Source organism: Chrysemys picta, chromosome 1, assembly GCF_011386835.1.
Source record: "Chrysemys picta bellii isolate R12L10 chromosome 1, ASM1138683v2, whole genome shotgun sequence".
NCBI classification, from domain to species: Eukaryota; Metazoa; Chordata; order Testudines; family Emydidae; genus Chrysemys; species Chrysemys picta.
Genome location: NC_088791.1, coordinates 113,082,592 through 113,103,352, shown reverse-complemented (window position 1 = coordinate 113,103,352; position 20,761 = coordinate 113,082,592). Strand labels below are relative to the sequence as shown.

Here is a 20,761-nt window from a genome sequence, read left to right as displayed (position 1 = left end):
TGCTGTTGTCAGCCCAAAGTCACTGCACTCACCTCTTGAACAACTATATTTAACTATTTCTTTACATAGCTGTCATGTTACCTTGGCTGTTTGCGGATAACGGTCACTAGCCAGCTTGTAGGTCAGTGGCTTAAATGTTCAGTGTTGGTTGCCAGCCAGCACATTTTCCATGCTGGGAACCACCACCAACAAAGCTACTAGTGGTCCAGAGGCGGTAGGTGAATCCTGTTTAAAAATTAGAGAAGACCCCGACAAAACAGCTTTCCAGATCATGCATTGAAGACGCTCGTCAACACACTGCAAATTAAAGTCAATTCTAACACTTTGGGGAAATCAACTTTTACATAAATTCCAAGTAAACTCTTGAAATGTTATGTACTATTATTATTGGTCCTATGGTAATGCCCAGCAGGATCAGGGTTCTTGGTGTGATGTGGAAAGGAAGATAAGATCCTAGCTTTAAAGAAGCAACAGAGGGTCCTGTGGCACCTTTAAGACTAACAGAAGTATTGGGAGCATAAGCTTTCGTGGGTAAGAACCTCTCTTCTTCAGATGCAAGTCTTGCATCTGAAGAAGTGAGGTTCTTACCCACGAAAGCTTATGCTCCCAATACTTCTGTTAGTCTTAAAGGTGCCACAGGACCGTCTGTTGCTTTTTACAGATTCAGACTAACACGGCTACCCCTCTGATACTTAGCTTTAAAGAGCTATCTGTAATCCAAAACCTAGAAGTTCTTGCTGCTTCATTTAAACTGATATTAAGTAAAATTTAATAAAAACCAAACACCAAAAAACAAATTGTCTATGCTTTAATAATAGTCTGATGATTTTAGATTTCTCTTTGAATTCTTGCATTTCTAATTATATAAATATAAAAAATTAAGTATATCTGGGTGCTTAGAAGCTGGTATAGCCAATATTTAACGTGTTTAACTATGTATCAAAATGTATTAAGCCAGTCTAAGTAGTTTGGGATCTAGCTTACAGTCTCTGCATGGGGCTCCAACACTGACTTTGTCACAAAATGACATCACCTTGCAAGCAAGAGAGCAGCTGTCAGTACTAGATGAAGAGATGCTAAATTATAATTACATGCGACCATTCCTCCATCCCATTTCAATTTGGTGTAGGTGAAAAGAGTGGCTTGAGCTGCTTGGTATAGAAAAATAGTGAAATTTTCCTTTAATAACAACAACAGCCATTGACCAGTGAGGTGGGCAGTCTATCAAAAGTGAGTGAAACCGTGTATAATAGTGAGGGGGAAAGGTGTGGAAAAGAAAAACGGAAATGAAAAGTTAAAACAACTCTTCAGACCAACAGCATTAAAATTACCTCGGTTGCTTTCTGGCTCCACTGTCTGACTGGCATCCTGAGAGTTTCCGTTACCCAAGACCGGTTTCGGAGGCTGCACATTTGCTGATGCGACATGGGCCAGCTGTGGGAAGGGGCCAGGCAGATGTGGGGGAGGAGGCTGACGGGGGTGGTAAGGCACACCCGGTGGGCACACGCGAGATGACAGCTGCTGGATGGCGATCATTTCTGGACTGTCCATCATGGAATCCCCACCTTGGCATCCTCTCTGAACTTGAGGGGGTCCCCCAAACACAGAGGCTGGAGGCTGCTGCATTCTCTGACCGGTGGCTTTACCAGGTGGTCTGATGTATCCTGAGGCAGGGACCCCATGAGGTAGGAAATTTGATTGCTCAGTCCACTGGCTGGGAGGAAGAGGTGGTCTTATTGCCCGAGGGTCCATCATGTGACTAAGAGCACGAGACTGCAAAGAAGGTCCTGTGCTCAACGGGGGCTTCTCGTCTGGGCCCAGGGAGGTCTGGTTTGTTGCACTGTGGCTTCCATTCCATGCAGCAGGATGCGCTCGATTTAGATATTTATATGGTCTATACATATGGCCTGGGGGGACCTCTGAGCTCTCAGGTGGTCTCATTGGAGGTCCATTGTGCCTTGGAGGAATAAATCCTTGCTGGAACTGCACTGGGGGGTACATACTGGCATCTGGGGGAGGGCCACTCATCCGCCCAAACTGCAGGGATCCAGGCCGTGGCCCCAGTGCAGAGACATGTGTTGGCCCTGCACACACCTGCTTCTCTGGTGCAGCCAGTCTGTGTCCTCTGTGTTCATTCAGTCCGACGGTAGACTGTGGGAGGGAGAGAAAGAGGCCAGGTTCAGTGAAAGAGTCACCACTTACTGGCACATGAAAAGCTACAAAGAGTAACAGGAGGAGACAGGAAAGAATCAGTGACTCACAGCATTTGACAGATCCCTCCCCAGGCAGAGGATGCCATTTGGCATTGTAACCAATGAATACAGCAGTCACTGACTCATACACCATGAGTACAGAAGGGCAGATCATGGCTCCCAGCTCTCTGGATCCACTCTATTTCTTCTAAGAGGCTAGAACATTGTACACATGAATTTCAGAGCAAGGCTCTTACCTGCATGGCAAAGTGCTGGTGCTGCTGAACTGGATCTCCAGGGTGGGGTTCTGGTACTCGCGGTGATCCGTACAGTTTAGCTGGATCTGATCCCCGCAGAGGGCCAAATGTTCCTGGCACTGCTGGCCGCTGGAAAGAAAAACGAAAGCTGCTGTAAGACTCTGCAGAAGAGCAAAGCTGCTACAGATACTGGGCAGCCATGGATTGAGGTGCGTCTCAGCAGAATCAACAGGCTGTTTGAGTCTCTGACTGAACTCAGTTGCTTATTCCGAGGAGCTATGCTGGAGACTGTGGTGTACAATAATACAGCTCACTTGTCACAAAGTTACTCCTTCACACAGGGAACCAGAAGAAATATCCCAGCTATGAATCCTACAGACCAGGCCTTTATACAACTGCCAGACACCTAACTAGCTTGAGGCTAACAATAGACAGATTAGAGAGGAGCCCCCACCAGCTAGTTCCAGGACAATTCCCAGACCCTCACAGAGCCTGGATTAATTGAGAAGGTAGACTCTTCTGGAATTCCTACCAGGATGCTTGGTAGCTCCATCTTTCACATGAGCCTCTGGGACTAGAGTTCCAAGCAGCAGTCTTGTTCATTTTACTTGTTTTTTGCTTAGGAAGCTATAAGTAGCAACAGAGGCAATTGAGGAGTCTATCTGCAGACTCAGGAAGACAAAACTGTATCATCTTTGCAACCCTAAGAGCTAAAATGTTTGAGCTTAAAATCTGTAGAATTGAGGGCATAAGTCCCACCACTCACCAAAGAAAAGTGTTTTATTTACCATTGCCATGGGGACTTTTCAAGTCTTGCATGGATCACACCAGGAAGGAAGAATGGAGGCGTGAACCAAAGAAGGTTAAAAGGACACAGAGAAAACTATAGAGGGACAAAGAAGGAAAAGGGAGGAGGAAAAGAGAAATGAGAACCCATGTTCCACCACCAGTAAGAGGTTCCGATCATACAGTAGGGATTCTTCTAGGAACTTACAGGAGACAATTTTATTCTCGGGCCCTTCTCTGCATTTATAATCTGTGAAAAACCACAGAGGCCAGTCCTTACCATCTGGCCAGGGTGTGGCACCTGGCTGGGCATTCCACCATAATGCAGTGGGCGAGGGAAGCCTTGGCCGTTGGAAGTGCCCACCTCCCGAGGGGGTTGCATTGTGCTGCCACTTGGTTCCTCTGCAGAGGAGGAAGATGAGGAGGAAACAGGAGCCCGGGGAGTAGCCCGGAATGGTGGTGGTTTCCCTCCATTCTCCAGGTGTTGCTGTCTCCTGCCTGATCCTTCAGGGTCTCTAGATCGGGTCCAAACATTGCCAGTGCTGGAGCGCCCGGTCCGACGGCTCCTCTTCTCCCGTTTCCCATCCACTCTGATCCAGAACTCCTCATCCGTGTCCCCATCTTCCCCAGGGAAGTGCTTCATCATTGCCCGGTGGAAGCATCTCTCCAAGTTGTATGCCATCTTGGTGTATTCTGTGTTCAAAACAAGAGAGGCAGGGAGACAGACCTTAATGGATAAAGATAATCAGGCAAAGTCAGATTGTCCTCTACTCTAAAGGCTCTGACTTCTCATGTTTATATAAATATCTTCCTTGGAGAAGCTAAATAGAAAGGTGAAGAGGGAAGGGCTGTTTGCAAACAGCCCACTCGGGGTTATGAATTCATCTGACTTGGTCAGTACTTGGACTGGAGACTTTCAAGAAACACAAGGTGGGTGAGGTAATATCTTTTATTGGGCCAACTTTTGTTGGTAACAGACACAAGCTTTTGAGCTACACAGAGCTCTACTACATATCTGGGAGAGCGAGCATCATAGCACAATGGGACAGATTGTTTAGCACATTCAAGGTAGAGTGGCCTGTTGGCATCTCTGCAGTCATAGGACAAAAAGAGGGGGTTACTGGGTTACAGATTGTTGAAGTAAACCACAAATCCAGTGTCCCTGTTCAGTCCATGATTCATATCTCTAGCAGAGATATGAATTTAAGCTCCCAGATTTGTCTTTTGAAAGTGTTGTGCAGGTTTCCTTCATGATGCAGTTTATTTTAAGACCACATCAAACTAACATCCCAAAATGGTTTAAAGGGGAATTATGTTGCTAGAAATGCCAACTCTCAAATTATACTTAAGATACTGGATCTGAACGGTCAGTCAGTAACAATCCTATGGTTAATTTTAAGAGTGGTGTCAACCTCCATGTCTTGGAGAAATTCTTAGATTTTCCCAACTGGAATTCCACAGTAGTGTAATCTGGTTATTATATTCACTTTCTTGGACTGTTATTAAGCTTTGCTGTGCATTATAGAAAAAGGTGAAATTCTCTCTCTATAGTTTTGAAAGCACTTTCTGATCCTTGTGCACAGAACATGCTACACGGATGTCAGTCATCCCATGTGTGTTAATTCCACAGGAAAATTTGCTCAGATGTAGTTGCTTGGTTTTCAGATGAGTCTATAAGAAGTAGAATGGCATGCCAGTGTCATCAAGAGAGTGACTCAGTGCAAATCACATGATAGTTGTTTCCTCTAGACCACTCCAGAATTTTCTTTGCAGCACACCACTACTGGAAAAAAATAGTTACTTGCCTTTCGTAACTGCTGTTCTTTAAGATGTGTTGCTTGTGTGTCCATTCCATTCCCATGCTGTGTGTGCGCACCCATGTGCGCGGTCATTGGAGATTTTTGCCTTAGCAATACCTGTAGAATTGGCTGCGGCGCCCCTTTGAGTGCCGCGCTCGTGTGTCAGTATATCAGGTGCTGCCTGCCCTATGCCCTCTCAGTTCCTTCTTGCTGGCAACTCTGACAGAGGGACAGTAGGGCAGGTAATGGAATGGACATGAGCAACACATATTGTAGAACAACAGTTACGAAAGGTAGGTAATGTTTTTTTCTTCTTTGAGTGCTTGCTCATGTCAATTCCATTCTAGGTGGCTCACAAGCAGTGCCAACTGAGATGGGCTTGGAGTTCATGGACTTGCAACACTGCTCTGCCAAAGCCAGCATCGTCTCGAGCTTGCTGGGTAAGTGCACTGTTACCTGGAAAATTTAGGGCACCTCTCCTATACCCTACTGAGAGCTTAAGGCGTGACCTGGTTAATTTAAGACATCCCGCCTATACCCTACCGAGGACTTATGGCATGACCCAATTAATTTAGGTACCCCCATGGAGGGTAGAGGGGTCGATTTAGGGTGTAAGGCACCTATTTTTATCCACGGGGCTTAGGAAGAAACTCGGTCAATTTAAGTACCTGTCCTTTTTTGGGGGGCTTAGGGCTTTATGGGTCTGCGGAACCTTTTTTTAGTGAAAGAACCTTACACAGTTGTGCTTTAAACATTTATTTATTAGCAATACACACAGAATACATATATTAAGCAAATTTGTTATGCTTACTATTTTTGGGGGGTTTGGGCAATGCCTCTACACATTACGGTTGTGCAGAGGGGTTAGAGTTTTAGTAGCTTGATGTTGAACTGCAGCCGAAAAATGTTTTTTTAAAGAGTACTGTTTTTTATTTATATTATATAGGTAAAAATAGGCTTTTTAAAAAATGTATTACATTTATTATATTATTTAATATTTTTAAATAATAAAATTTTAATCAATTACGCACTGGCACTTATCTGGGTTTTTTTGCTTAAGATTTTTACATTTTATTATTTATACCCAAATTGTAACTTAATTGTGACCTTTTTTATTTGTGCAGATGGTCAGCATCAAATGCTGGTTAGAGCTTATTTTACCATTTGTTGAGGGTTTTTTTTTTTTTAAATATTTTAAAAATTTTTTAAACAACTGCCTGAACGTCCCTCAATTTCAAGCGTAATATCTCTATTTCCTTACTTACAGAGGCTTTATGCTGATTCCCAGTCTTCTAAGTGGGTCTCCTGAGATATTACTAACCTTGAGAGATTATAAAACACTTTCCATAGTGCCCACCCAGCCGCAATCTTTACAGCCCATTTATTCAATGAAGACTTCGTATTTTTGCAGTATGCTTCAAACCCTTTACAAGCATGTTCCAGTGCATTTTTCCCCTTGAAAAGAATCATGTTCCCATGGGCGCAGACCTTGCAAGGAGGGTTGGTTCCTCCGCCAGTTTCCTGGCTTTTCAACGTAAGTTTCCCACTCTCCCTATTCCCTGGAGTGTTCATTCTGTCAACAGGCTGGAATCCTGTTGACAGAAGAGCACAAATATTCTGTCCAACTGCTGTATACGGCTCAATCCAAATGACCTAGGTTGCCTGCATTCTCCACCAGTATGTTACCTGCGGAAAACTAGGGCACCTTGCCTATACCCTACCGAGGGCTTAAGGCGTGCCTGGTCAATTTAGGACACTCCACCTATACCCTACTGAGGACGTAAGGCATGACCCAATCAATTTAGGCCCCCCACCCCACCCTTTCCCTTGGGGCTCAAGGTGTAAGGCACCTCTTCTTACCCATGGGATTTAGGAAGAAACCTGGTCAATTTAAGAGCTTAGGGCTCTACGGGTCGGCGGAAACTTTTCCCAGTGGAAGAGCCTTACACAGTTGCTAATAAATAGGTGTTTAAAGCACAACGCACACAGAATATATGTACCAAGCAAATCTCTTATGCTCACCACTTCCAATAAACAGACAAATTTCACCCGATGGCCAGTCAAGGTTTATTTATTTGGGGGTTCCCGGCAATGCCTCTGAACATCACGGTCGTGCCAAGTTCCAGCAGCTTGATGTTGAACTGCAGTCCGGAAATGGTTCCCAAAAAGCATTGTTTTTCATTTATATTATATAGGTAAAACTAGCTTTCTTTTTAAAATGTATTAAACCTACTACATTATTCCACACTCCTAAATAACAAAAATTTTAACCAGTCAGTCACTGGCACCTATGTCTCCTTTTTTTGCCCGTTTTTTACTTTTTATTTTTTATACCCAAACTGTAACTTAATTGTGACCTTTTTTATTTGTGCAGGCGGTCAGCATAAAATGCTGGTTAGAGCTTATTTTACAACCTTGGTGGTTATAACTTTTGTTAGGGACATTTCTGAGGTGGGGGTGCTTTATTACCAGCAAAAAAATTTTTTTTTAATTTTAATAATAAATTCCCTAAGTTTCACCCAAGGCTGGTTTACTATGGGGTGGGGTGGGGGTTAAGTAAGTCTCAGGCCTACAGCACAATAAGACATGTACGTGTGGATAGATGACCTGGTAGCAGCTCTACAGATCTCTTGGATTGGTACCTGTGCCAGGAAGGCCACTGACGATGCTTGTGCCCTAGTCGAGTGTGCCATCATGATTGCAGACGGAGGCATCTTCTCAAGCTCATAGCAATAATGGATGCAGGCCATGATCCAGAATGAAATCCTCTGAGCAGGCACTGGGCGACCTTTCATTCTGCCTAGCATCGCAACAAACAACTGCATTGACTTACGGAATGGCTTTGTTCTATCTATGTAGAAGGCCAGCGCCCTCCTGACGTCCAGGGTGTGTAGCCTGCGCTTCTCATCTCTACGTATGAGACTTTGGAAAGAAGACAGGTAAGTATATGTCCTGGCTAGCATGAAACTGGGAGATGACCTTGGGCAAAAATGCTGAGTGGGGTCGCAGCTGGACCCTGTCCTTGTAGAAGACCATATAGAGCGGTTCCAAAATAAGTGCCTGATTTCGGACACCCTACAGGCTGACGTTATCGCGACCAGGAACGCAACCTTCTACGAGAGAAGCAGGAGACAGCAGGAAGCCAGAGGCTTGAAGGGAGGCCCCATGAGTCTCGACAGCACAAAATTCAGGTCCCCACGGACGGATGGAATCCCGGACTAGTGGATAGAGCTGCTCCAGATCTTTCAAAAACCGGGATGTCATGTCGTGAGCAAAGATCGAACTGCCTTGGAATGGAAAGTGGAAAGCTGAGATAGCGGCCAGATGGACCTTGATTGATGACAGAGACAAACCTTGGAGTTTGAGGTGCTGCAGTTAATCCAGGATCTCCTGCAGTGGGGCCTGCTCGGCCTGGATACTCCGTTCTGAGACCCAGCACGTGGACCTTTTCCATTTGGCCAGGTAAGTCGCTCTGATGGAGGGTTTTCTGCTACCAAGCAAGACCTGCTGAACATGGGCCGAGCATTTCCGTTCATCCACGTTTAGCCATGCAGTAGCCATACTGTCAAGTGCAGCACCGCCAGGTTCGGGTGCAGAAGACTGCCGTGGTTCTGGGACAGCAGATCCAACCAGAGGGGCAGGTGCAGCGGAGCAGCTACTGAAAGGTTCAGCAATGTGCCAAACCTGTGCTGGCGAGGCCACACGGGGGCTATTAGGATAACCTTTGCCCTGTCCTGCTTGATCTTCACAAGGACCCTGTGAATCAATGACACAGGTGGGAAGGCATACATCAGTGTCCCTGACCACGGGATAAGAAATGCATCTCATAGGGAGCCCCGGTCCATCCCCTGGATTGAACAGAACATGTGACATTTCCTGTTCTGCCGGGACGCGAACAAGTCCACCTGGGGAGTTCCCCACCTCTGGAAGATTATGCTGACCACCTCCGGATGGAGTGACCACTCGTGGTGAGACGAGAAGGTCCTGCTGAGATGATCTGCTAGCAACTTCTTGATTCCAGGCAGGTGCGCAGCTACCAGATGAATGGCATATTGCACACAAACATCCCAAAGGCTGAGAGCTTCCTGACAAAAGGCCGAAGACTTGGCACTGCCCTGCCTGTTGATGAATTACATTATGGTGGTATTGTCTGTCAGGATCTGTACCACCTTGCCCTTCAGGTGGGGCAAGAAAGCCTGGCAGGCCAGGTGAACTACTCTGAGCTCCCTGACGTTTATGTGGTGGGCCAGATCGTCCCACAACCAGTGGCCCTGGGTGCTCAGCTCGCCCAGGTGGGCTCCTCGGCCCAGGTCCGAAGCGTCGGAGACCAGGGTCAGCGATGAGGACAGGGCCACGGAGGGAACTCCCTCCAACACCGACCCAGGGTCCAACCACCATCCAGGGATGACCGGATGTGATCCGGCACCCTGACTATCCGGTCTTAGTCGTGCCTGGTGGGGATGTAGACTGATGCCAGCCACACTTGTAGGGACCGGAGATGGAGCCAGGGATGACTTACCACAGATGCGCATGTAGCCCAACAACCGCAGGCTGGTGTGAGCCATGGTGAGCAGGTGGTTCTTCACATGGGAGATCATGTCTGACATAGCCTGAAAATATACTTCGGGAAGAAAGGCTATGGCTCGCGTGGAGTCGAGAAATGCCCCAATGAACTCTATTCACTGGAGTGGCGTTAAAGTGGATTTTTTCTCTTTTATCAAAAGGCCCAGGTCCCGGCAGGTGGAACACACCAGATCGAGGCTCCTTTGTACTTGTTCCCGGGACCTGCCCTTGATGAGCCCAGTCATTGAGATATGGGGAGACCTGGGCCCCTCGATGGCTCAGGTAAGCAGCCACTGGCACCATACATTTTGTGAACACCCTTGGGGCCGATGAGAGGCCAAAGGGCAGCGCCATGAATTGAAAATGGAGTCTGCCCACTGTGAAATGGAGGAATCGCCTGTGATCTTTGATACAGCAAAGCCAGGGAGCAGTGGGAGAGTGGTAGAGGGGAGATATAAAAGCCCATGGCTAATTAAGGTGTGGTTCCCTGTTAGGGTGACCAAACAGCAAGTGTGAAAAATTGGGACAGAGGGTGGGGGATAATAGGAGCCTATATAAGAAAAAGCCCCCAAAATCAGGACTGTCCCTATAAAATCGGGACATCTGGTCACCCTATTCCCTGTAGACTAGGGAAGGTTACTACAGGTTAATTGGAGCACCTGTAGGCAATTAAGGCCCTGTCAGGAACCTAATAAAAAAACCCTGCTTCAGACAGTGTGGAGCGAGGAAGGAGAGAGGACTGGAGTTTGCAGGTGTGTTGATAAGAATTAAAAGACCAGAGAACCGGAGGAAGGGAGACCCTGCCCCAGCAGGGCAGGGAGACTCCCTCCCCCAGCATCAAGGACCGAGGGTAATCCTACCCAAGCAGGAAGAAGGTAAGAAACCCGCAGGGGTTGAAAGGGGCTGGGGCTCAGAGTGAGGAGCAAACCCACTCCCCATCCCCGCTTCCCTCCTCTACCACCTTCCCAGGCCACTAGCGGGGCCCTTGGCACCCCAAGAGCATGGGCAAGGTGTGGCGTCCTAGAAACATCCCTCTCCCCCCCCACCCCAAGAAAAGTGCGGGACCCACCATACCAACATTGGGCATTTTGTCACACCTTGGAATATGGAAATATGCAACCTTCAAGTCGATGGCGGCATACCAGTCTCCCGGATCCAGGGAGGGGATGATCAAGGCCAGGGAGACCATGCGAAACTTCAACTTTCTGAGAGACTTGTTGAGGTGACACAGGTCCAGAATGGGTCCATGGCCCCCTTTTGCATTCGGGATTAGGAAGCAGCGGAAATAGAACCCCTTTCCTTTCATGTCCTGAAGACCTCCTCCACCGCCCCCAGGTGCAGTAGGTTCTCGACCTCTTGAATGAGGAGTTGCTTGAGAGAAGGGTCCCTGAAGAAGAACGGGGAAGAGGGGGGCTCGGAGGGAGGGGCGGCTGAAAATTGCAGGGCATAGCCCTGAGATACTAAGTCCAGAACCCAGTGGTCTGAGGTGACCCACGACCAGACCGAACGGTAGGGATGAAAACGGCTGAGGAAAGAACAAGGTGGATCCAGGGAGTTGACTGGGGTGTCGCTCTCAAGTGCACCTTCAAAATGAGCACTTCTGGCTCCCTGGATGCTTAGCTGGGCCGAGCTGCGCGGATGAGCGGGAGTTGGAAGGGTGGCGATGACTAATACTCGTGTCTCTAGCCCTTCACCTTGCAGACCCCGACAAGGCTGACAAGGCTTTGGCAGCGGGGGTGGCCAGAACTGCTTTCTTGCAGATTGCGGCATATGCATACCCAGCGAGTGAAGGGTGGTCTGGGTGTCCTTTAACCCATGCAGCCTCGTGGCCTTTGCTCTGCAAAAAGTCCATTCCCATCGAATGGGAGGTCCTGGATCGAGCTCTGTATCTCTTGGGAGAGGCCGGCGGTCTAAAGCCAGGGGCTGTGCCTCATGACCATTGCCAACGCGACCATCTTAGCTGCCAAGTCCACTGCGCCCCACGTCATTTGGAGGGAACACCAAGCCACTGCGGTGCTCTCCTCTACCAGGGTGCCAAATTCCTGGGCCAAACCCTACGGGAGTGACTCCTTGAATTTACAGAGGGAGTCCCATAAGTTAAAATTGTACCTACCCAAGAGGGCCTGGTGGTTCATCACCCGGAATTGCAGGCTGGCTATTGTTTACATTTTTCTCCCAAAAAAGTCCAGTCTTTTGGACCCTTTATTTCTGGGAGTTGAACTGGTATGCCCCTTCTCGTTAGCCACAGAGACGACCAGCGAGCCCAGAGGTGGGTGGGCATAAAGGTACTTGAATCCTTTGGCCGGGGCAAAGTGCTTCTTTTCGGCCCTTTTGGAGGTGAGAGGGATGGACGAAGTGCTTTGCCACAGGGCCTTGGCAATTTTCAGGACCCTGTAATGCACTGGTAGAGCACATTGAACATACTGTCCACCTGCTTGGCCATCTCCTCCATCTCTAGGCCCAAGTTCTCAGGCACCCGTCGAAGCAGGGTCTGGTGTTCTTTAAAATTGTCCAGCAGACTGGCCCAAGGGTCCCGTGACCACCTCGTCCAGGGATGAGGATGACTACTGTACCGCTGGGGGAGGCTCCGGGGCATCATCCACCGCGGGGGAAGGAGGTTTTGGGGTGGGCGCTGTCTCCTCTACCCTGATCTCCGAGTGTGCTTCACGCACCGAGCCCAGTGCCATCAACTTTTGCTCCGAGGTGACAGCAGATTAGCGGTGCGAAGGGGGCATCGTTATCACCGGCATGCCCCACGCACTCCAATAAGGCCACTGCGCTGGCTCCTGGCCATGCTGCCAAGACAGCACCGTAGACGTCGACGCGGCCTCAGGTGCCCAATTGCGCCGGTGGAGTCTCGGCGAGGGGCTAAACTGCCCTTCTGTGCTAGAGAAATCCTCTTCTGGTGACCACGGCAAGGTTGCCGATGTCTGTGTCTGCCTGCTCTGCTGACTGTCGCCACCAGAGACCAGTGCTTGGAGGAGGAGCAGTGCTGGTACCGAGGGGACCAGTATCGCAATGGGGAGCATTCCCACAGGGCAGGCGACTAAGATCTGCGCCGAGAGGACGACCAGTGGGAGGGCGAATGGTGCCGGTTGTACAGAGACAGCTGCCTCGCCCTAGGTAATCCGTGTTGAGATGGCAGGGACCGAGAATGCAGTGCCGGTGATCGAGGGTGAGCCCCAGAGGATCTGGGCTGTGATGCCGGAGATCTGCAACGTGGAGACGGAGAGCGCTGCCTTGGCTCGGGGGGATTGGTGGTGCTCCACTGGCCCCTGGGGGGTCTTAGCGGCTGGCTTGCCCACATAGGGAGCCTTTGCCGCCTCCTGCGGCATGTGCGGTGCCGGCGGCGCGGGCAGAGACCTCTGCTCTCTCGGCACTGGGGGAACTTGGGAAGGCATCGATGTTGCCACAAGTTTGGGTCCACGTGGCTCCGGAGTGGCCGGGCAGCCCGAACTGGGTATTTTTCCTGATGCCCCATGGCCTTTCTTGCCCAGTGCCGGGGAGCTGTGCTTCTTAGTTTTCTTTCTGGGTACCAGCAACGGAGAGCGGTGCCTGGCAGAACCCGGTGCCGGGGGTGCGCTGTGCACCAAGGCCGAGGTAGTTGGAGTCAAGTCATGGCAGTATGGCTCAGAAGCTGGACGGAGAGCAGCCTACATGAGATGAGCCCTCAAACAAATATTCCGCTCTTTCTGAGTCCTGGGTTGAAAATGTTTACAAATTCGACACTTGTCCTTCACATGTGATTCCCCCAAGCACTTAAGGCAGTTGCTGCAGGGATCACTTACAGGCATAGGCTTGTTATAGTCCGCGCAGGGCTTAAACCCCAGAGACCAGGGCATGCCCCGCCTGGGGCAAAGTCCCCTCTGGGCTTCTAACTACACTTAACAACTACTTAACACTAACTACTATAAATAACTATTTACAAGGTCCTAAGGCTCAAAGTCAGAAGAGACGAAACCACTAGCCCTTGCTATGCAAGGAGAGGTGCTCCAACTAACCACCACGGGAGGCAAGAAGGAACTGAGAGGGTGTAGGGCCGGCGGCACCTGATATACCTACGCATGAGCACGGCACTCAAGGGGGCACCACAGCCGACCCTATGATACCGCTAAGGCAAAAATCTCTAACGACTGTGCACGTGGGCGTGCGCACACCTAGAATGGAATTGACATGAGCAAGCACACGAGGAAGAACAGAGAGATCTCGTCCCTCTGTGATGTTGGAATTCACTTTCACTTGGGGACAACGCTTGAGGGATCTAAACTCCTTACTCTCTGTTATACCGGATGACACTGGCAGGTGCTGGTGAGACAGAGCCTGCAATATTCCCATACTGGAAACCTGCATGTTTCATCTCAGTGAGGCATCTGATTTTAATTGCCACAGCAATGGGGAGTCCTGATGGTCCCAGGGCCTCCCACCACTTGACTCGCGCTGCTGATCCAAGACTCAAAGGAGAACCTAAGAATACCATTCCCCTCCAAAAGGCTGCACACACACAGTGTTCCTCCCGTAGTTTTACTTTAAAGACCCTCAGGGCTAAGCATATTCCTGCCCTCCACACAATCCCTGTAATTCAGATACCATCCCCATAACACAGAGAACACACACATACAAGACAGCAAACTCCTGAAGGGTCTTTTTTCTTCGCACCTACTGCACTCTGCCCAACTAGACTAGATCCTTTGGTACAGTTAATAGGCCCCAATTTATCAAGGTATTTAAGTACATGCATAACTTTACGTGTGTGGGTAGCCCCAACTGAAGTCAATGTGACTGGTCATGTGCTTACCATTACAGATACATTTACGAACCTTGCTGAATTGGGGCCTTACTATCCATGAACTCCTGCTGTCACCTCCACCCTTCAGAAGGTATCCAGAAAGAGTTCTGGTGTCCAGTACGAGCCAGCTATGGATGACTAGGTAGAGGGTAGGGCTTTTTGACCACCAAGAGCTATCAATAGATGGAACAAGTTTTCTCATTGCTCTTACCGCTGCCTTCACCATTGTATTTTAGGCAGTTCCTGAACATGGTCTTCATGTCACCCACAAACTCCTCCTTGGTGCAGTACTGACCTCCATTCAGCTTCTTCTCCATGCTAGAAATGTCCATGGGAGCCTGAAACACATCAAGATCTCCCTTCAATTACAACAAGCATGAGAGAGGCCCAGAAGGTGGTGTTACTAGCTTCCCAAAGAGGCCAGAAGGGACTGTTATGATCATCTAGTCTGACCTCCTGCATAACACATGGCCAAAGAACTACAAAGAACTGACTAAAGACCTAGCTTTCTACCAATCCAAAGAGTCACATGCAAGACCGACAGAGCGGGTTGGACCATGTTGCCTACCTTAATGATCTGGTAGTAGTTTGGAGCATATGATTCATCAACTGGTTCCAAGAAGGGCCAAGAGTCCTTGTGAGCCTTTACCACATCTAGAACTGACCGCAACAAAAGGAAGAGAAACTGTTACGCACAGCCAGGCAGACATTCAGTTATTTTTAACTCCTGCGAAGTGAAAGGCGAGAGTAGGAGACTGACCTTTGTACATGGCGGTGAACTCATCATCCAGTTCAAAGCTGCAAATGGGAAGTGCAATAATGAATACACACACTCTTATCTTCATCATTCCTCCACCCTATACCTGGTGCTCCCAACAGTAAGGTTCTGCAGAAGAACCCGTACGTGCATCCACACTATGAACACTCATTCAAACGGACACCCCCTTTCCTGTACTGCACTCTACGCCCCTCAGACGTTCCTCCCACCTCAATCCCCTCCTCAACGTCCTTATTAACACCCACCCCATTTACTTTATCACTGGCCACATTCCTCCTACCCTCTACCCTGAAAGCGTATGAATGTACAGGCCTGTTGCACACACTGCAATGTACTCACAGATCCTTGGTCTTCCTTTCCTCCCTGGCAGGAGAACTGGGATCCAAGTGGGAAAGTTCTGGGGGAAGCTCCTTCCCCTGGGCCAGAAGCCAAGCCCGTTCTTCCCGGAGCTTCCTCCTCCTGGCTCGTTCTGCAATGGGAGAAAGAAAGCCGTTTAGCCCTCTTACCCCGCATCAGTAACATCACACACGAAAACTAAGGAGGCTATTCAGCAGCCAATTTCAGGAGGTTGTTGTGTCCGACAGCCAAGGGCTTTACCCAGTAAACGCTGTCATCCCTCCAGAAATGGCAGCAGCAAGGAAACAGAGAATACAGGAGCACCACACCTGCCTTTCCTCCTTTCCACCTTAACAACAACTTATTTTGCAGTGTCACTGTTGCAAAGCTGCTGCTAGCCTGTTTCCAGACAAATTTCCACTTAACTGACTGGGCCAACTGTGTTGCTGAGGTTTAAGAAGTCAGTGGCAGGGATGGCAGGAGCTACTTTCAGACCACCTCTGGTCTGCAGCCAGACATTGGTTAGCCACTGTTCTGTTTCAGATGGGGAAGTTTACTGGTTTTGTGTGAGCTTAGTTTTCTTTTTCTTTTACCAGTTCTACGTGCACTTAAATTCACAAGCACGTTTTGTACCAAGATTATGTCTCCAGAACTGTTTTCTGAGAAGACTCTGTTTCCTTGGTCACTGCAGCAACCCACATAGGGTATGAAGGTGGGATCTCCCACAGAGGAGAATACCAGAGACTTGGAAATGTAAGGTGGAGACCCAAAGAAAGGATAGCAGAAGATGAGGGACTGGAGGAGATTCTGGTGTATTTGCCTCCTACAGCCTCTGCACCTCAGGCCTGTCCCGTGAGATGGCAGCCTTCACGTCCCTTTTCTAATTGTTCTTAAAGGGCCAAAGTGACACGAGACTAAGGCAGTAAAAGATGAGCAGGGCTCAAGAAGTGCCACACTCTGAAGGAAAGCTATTGCTACATTCCAGTTTGTCAACTAAGGAGGGAGGTAAAAAGGGATGAAGAGAAAAAACTGAGAATGAATGTCTCTGAACTATCTTACTCCCACTGACACCAGGAGCACCATTCCTGTCTTCAAAGGTATGTTTTTGAGGAAGAATGTCCATCAAGGATGGTGCAAAAGCCTCCTAAACTTTCCCAGAACCACAAGGGGGAAGATGTTGGAATTGACTTTGTTTTGTGTCGCTGGCCATATTTTGTGACCAGCCACAGAGCTGGTAGATTCCTTTCCTGGTACCCCATTATCTGAGAAGGCACCTGAGGTCTACTGCATCACATGAGGACACCCCAGTGACTACTCCTAAGAAAAAACTGCTAACCTAAGAGAAGGGTCTGGTCTCTGAATACTGCTGAAGGGTCCATCAGAAGCAGTACCCTGAGAAAAACTTGATTAATTCTACAACACGATTGCTACATCCAAAGAAATGCACTGAGGAGATACTGGACATTATCATTCAGGAGCCATTTCAGACCTGGGTGTATGTCAGAACAAAGAATGGTGAAGAGTTTTCAAGTTTACCCTTACAGGACTCTGGCTAGCACTCAAGGTGCAAAAATAGGGAAGGGGAGAGAGGGGACTTGGTGTAAAATAAACCTGGATACTACAGGGGTGGAATGGATATAAAAAACAAGGTATACTTTTACTGTGACCAAATGTGACATAAAGCAAGGTACTCTCCAGTGAACAATGTCATGGATGATGAACCTGTGTCTTTTCCCAGGAGGAATCTTAATACCAGCTATTTGGGTGATGGCATCCAGATGTGTGTGTGATTCCTAAATGGGAGGAAGTTCAGAGGCCTCCTTGATACAGGTAGTGCATAGACCTTTGTCCACCACAAATGGATCCTCACTAAAGGTCTGGATGTAAGCAACATCTTGTGAGCTGATCCAGAAGATCAAAGGGGAAGGAAAGGCCTTGGATCCAAGTTGGCCTGGTCAGAAAGATGAGAAGGAGGAATCCACCTGGCTTATCTTTGAACCTGGAATAGAGCAATCCCAACATATATTCCTGTATACAGCTGGATCATTAAATTGATCTAGCAAGAACTACCTTAATCACTTTTTACAGGATTAGGGTCACTGAGACCAAAGGTGCAATGGATACCCGTACGATGAGTTAAGGAAAATGAATGACCTAGGAGTAACTGAGCCATTTAATACCAAATGGACAAGCCTTGTAGTGATAGTGCCCAAGAAAAATGGGAGTGTTCACTTTGTGTAGGCTTTGGGAAGCTGTCTAAATCTGATGATGCTTTTCATTAAGATCACAATTGGACTGTTTTAATTCACTGGCACGCTTTTGGCCTACACGGGGCACTACCCATCAAACTCCGAAAGGTTGCCAGTGTCCCAAAGGTACTTCATAATTTTCCAGTGACGTAGCTAGGTGATACATAGTGCCATGTGAGAGGAGCACTTGAAACCTCTAACAGCGATTCTGGTGGAAATCCAGAAAGCTGGTTGAAACCATAAATCCAGGGAAATGCAGATGGGCCCAGCAGAGGTTCACCATCTGGGTTATACCCTAAAGAAGGGGCTAGCAAAATACCAGATTGACAAGGTACAGATGGATCTACGTACGCACACAGCCTGAAACTGAAAAGCAGGTGAAATCTCATTAGATGGTACAAATGCTTCATTCTCCAGTTTTCTGTCATTGCAGGACCTCTTACAGAATTCAGTTAAGATGAACCATAAAGTTCATAATCTTTGTAACCCTGAAAACCTGTGTATGTGAACATCCAGTTTTACAAAATAAACTACTTCATCTTAGGGTCATTGCTGATCTGTCATGAAAACTCTTTTCCCAGAGAAAAACTTGATTTACTGTCATTGAGACCGTGTCTAGTAATAAAGTGAACTGTGGAAAACCTAAAATATTACCTGGATAACTGATGTTTCTGAGGCCTAGTGTACATAAAAAATATGCACTGATTTAACTAAAGGTTTGATTTTAATTCAGTTTAGTTAAACCAGTGCAAAAAGACTTCATGGACACTTATTTTGGTTTAAGACAAACTTATTTTGATTTGGCTTAAGTTAATTGGGAGCAGCTTTAAACTACACTGAAATAAGCCACTCTTAAACCAAAATGAGTCAGTCCACACAGAAATTTACACCAGTTTAATTAAATTGTTTTTAAAAACAGATTTAAGCTAACCCAGAGCAAATTTTGTGTGTAGACAAGGCCTAACACCATCAGATAATGCAGTGATTCCATTTATCAATCTAGGTACATATATGGCTGATATCAAAGCAGTATCTGAGCATCTCCCATGTATTTGCAGATTTATCCTCACAACACCTGAGATGTAGAGAAGTATTATGCCCATTTTACAGATGGGGAATTGAAGCACAGGAAATTAGGTCACTTGCCAAAGTGACACAGGAAGTCTGTGGTAGATCTGGAATTGAATGGATTTATGGTTAATGCACTAGATTTTGACTAGATTAGCTAGGACTGACAACTAGAGATGTATAAAGGCCATCTGTGTAATTGGGTTTTAAAAGACTAAAGGGGTGGCAGGTAGAAAAAGCTACTCTGTTACAGGATATCTGGCCTACTGCCAAACATCTGGTTAGCAGACTATTCTGTATTGGAAAGTTTACTGGTTTTGTGTACTTAGTTTTTCTTTTTGTTATACTAATTCTGTATCATCTTAAACGATTCACAAGCACTTCTACTACCCCAGACATTTACATCCAGAGCCGTTTTCTGGGGACACGCTGGGTCTTCCTGGTGCTGCAGCAACCTATTCATTTGTTGTGATAACCAGAGATCTAGCATTTCTGTCCCCAGATGAAATGACTGACTCACCCTGCACCCGGTTGCAGCAGCCCAAAGCAAGAGTGAAATGAAACCTGACAATGCTACATTAAGCCCAGAAAAAAACTGTCCTCCCCACACCTGTACCACCTCTGACTTCTCAAGCTCACACTTCCTGCTGGTCCTTTAGCTCAGAATTACTGCAATGGGAAGAGGGGCAGGAAGAAAGCAAGAGTCATTTCTGTTCAGCTGGGAGATTGAGGAGTTGGATAAATTGCAAATAGACTCAAACCACAGCAAATAACTGAATCCGGGTAACTGAGCTGAAAGGCAGAAGGGCATTCAGACCCCAACTTATTCCTGTGACATTCTAGTGCCAACGCACACCTGTCTGATGACAAGTGTTCACATCCTCTGACTGCTTAAACCCCAAACAGTTATCTGTTAGGCAACAGTGCGTGGACAGCATGAACTAGTACTTGGAAAAGCTTCTAAAGTTGTCCCCTGCACAACCTAGTTTTTAACCCTTGGTCCAGTCTGGACCCTGAATTATGAGATCGCCGTTTAATGGCCCACATCAGTGTGGAAACTCTGCTCTTGCGGCACCCACCCTTCCCCCTTGGCAAGGCGGTTCCACCTTGCAGCGTTTCTGTCCACGTGCTTCCGGCAGAATGGAACGAGTGCTGCTCAGAGGCAATGAAAACCCAACTGGGCAGGTTGTCTGTGGGGAGGCAGAAGAGGGGCAGGGAACTGCAAGAGGAGCATAAACAGTAGGGAGGAGGAAAGGACAGAGTTTCGGAAGGTGATGAAGCCAGGGTGGTAGGAGGAAGACAGAGCTGAAGGGGATATAAGAGGACAAGGAGGGAGAAGGGACAAGGAAAAGGGAATACAGGCGGCCAAACAAGAAGAGGCCAGAGAATAACAAACCCACTTCTGAAGTAACACAATCACTGATTCCATCTTGGACGTATATGAAGGAGTCTATGGCATGGAAGGAGCACAAAGGATATATCTCAATTCAGTTTAACAACCCCATCAGGGGCCCTTTCAATGTCCACACCTCCACTTCACACAGCAATTACAGGTACCTTCCACTGCTTTGACCTTCTCCTCCATCTCCCTCTTCCTCTCCTCCTTTAGCAGCTGTTCCTGCTCCTTCTTCTGCACTGCCAGAAGGATTTGGCGCTCCTCCTCTTCCTCCCTGCGCCTTTGCTTCTCCATCCTGCTGAGCACACTTGGAGTCGCCTGGGATAAAAGGCCACATATGAAATTGTAACGGGCGTAAGCATAAGGTGGCACTGGCTATACGGATCTGATCAGCTGCAGATTTACTTTGAAGGAGACTTAAAAATGTAACTACAATAAGTGATGGAAACAAAAACACATACAATCTCTCTGTCAGAAAGGCTACACTCTATGAGCTGTATTCTCCTCCCACTGTGTACAGTTCTTATCCCGTTCCAGTTCCTTCTCCCTCG

The 20,761-nt window shown here is 47.8% G+C and overlaps 1 protein-coding gene across 1 annotated transcript in view; it reads right to left on the bottom strand.

Annotated features, from left to right (window-relative positions):
• The window catches only part of LOC101934482 (chromatin remodeling regulator CECR2), a 129,700-nt gene that overhangs the window by 3,115 nt on the left and 105,824 nt on the right, over positions 1-20,761 (bottom strand). Inside the window, exons 9-16 of the mRNA XM_008164230.4 lie at positions 20,372-20,528; positions 15,501-15,630; positions 15,144-15,181; positions 14,952-15,043; positions 14,595-14,721; positions 3,516-3,928; positions 2,450-2,578; positions 1,332-2,151 (exon numbers count right to left, since the gene is read on the bottom strand). Of these exons, the coding sequence (XP_008162452.4) occupies positions 1,332-2,151; positions 2,450-2,578; positions 3,516-3,928; positions 14,595-14,721; positions 14,952-15,043; positions 15,144-15,181; positions 15,501-15,630; positions 20,372-20,528 (1,906 nt within the window). The remainder of the gene's footprint in view (positions 1-1,331; positions 2,152-2,449; positions 2,579-3,515; positions 3,929-14,594; positions 14,722-14,951; positions 15,044-15,143; positions 15,182-15,500; positions 15,631-20,371; positions 20,529-20,761) is intronic.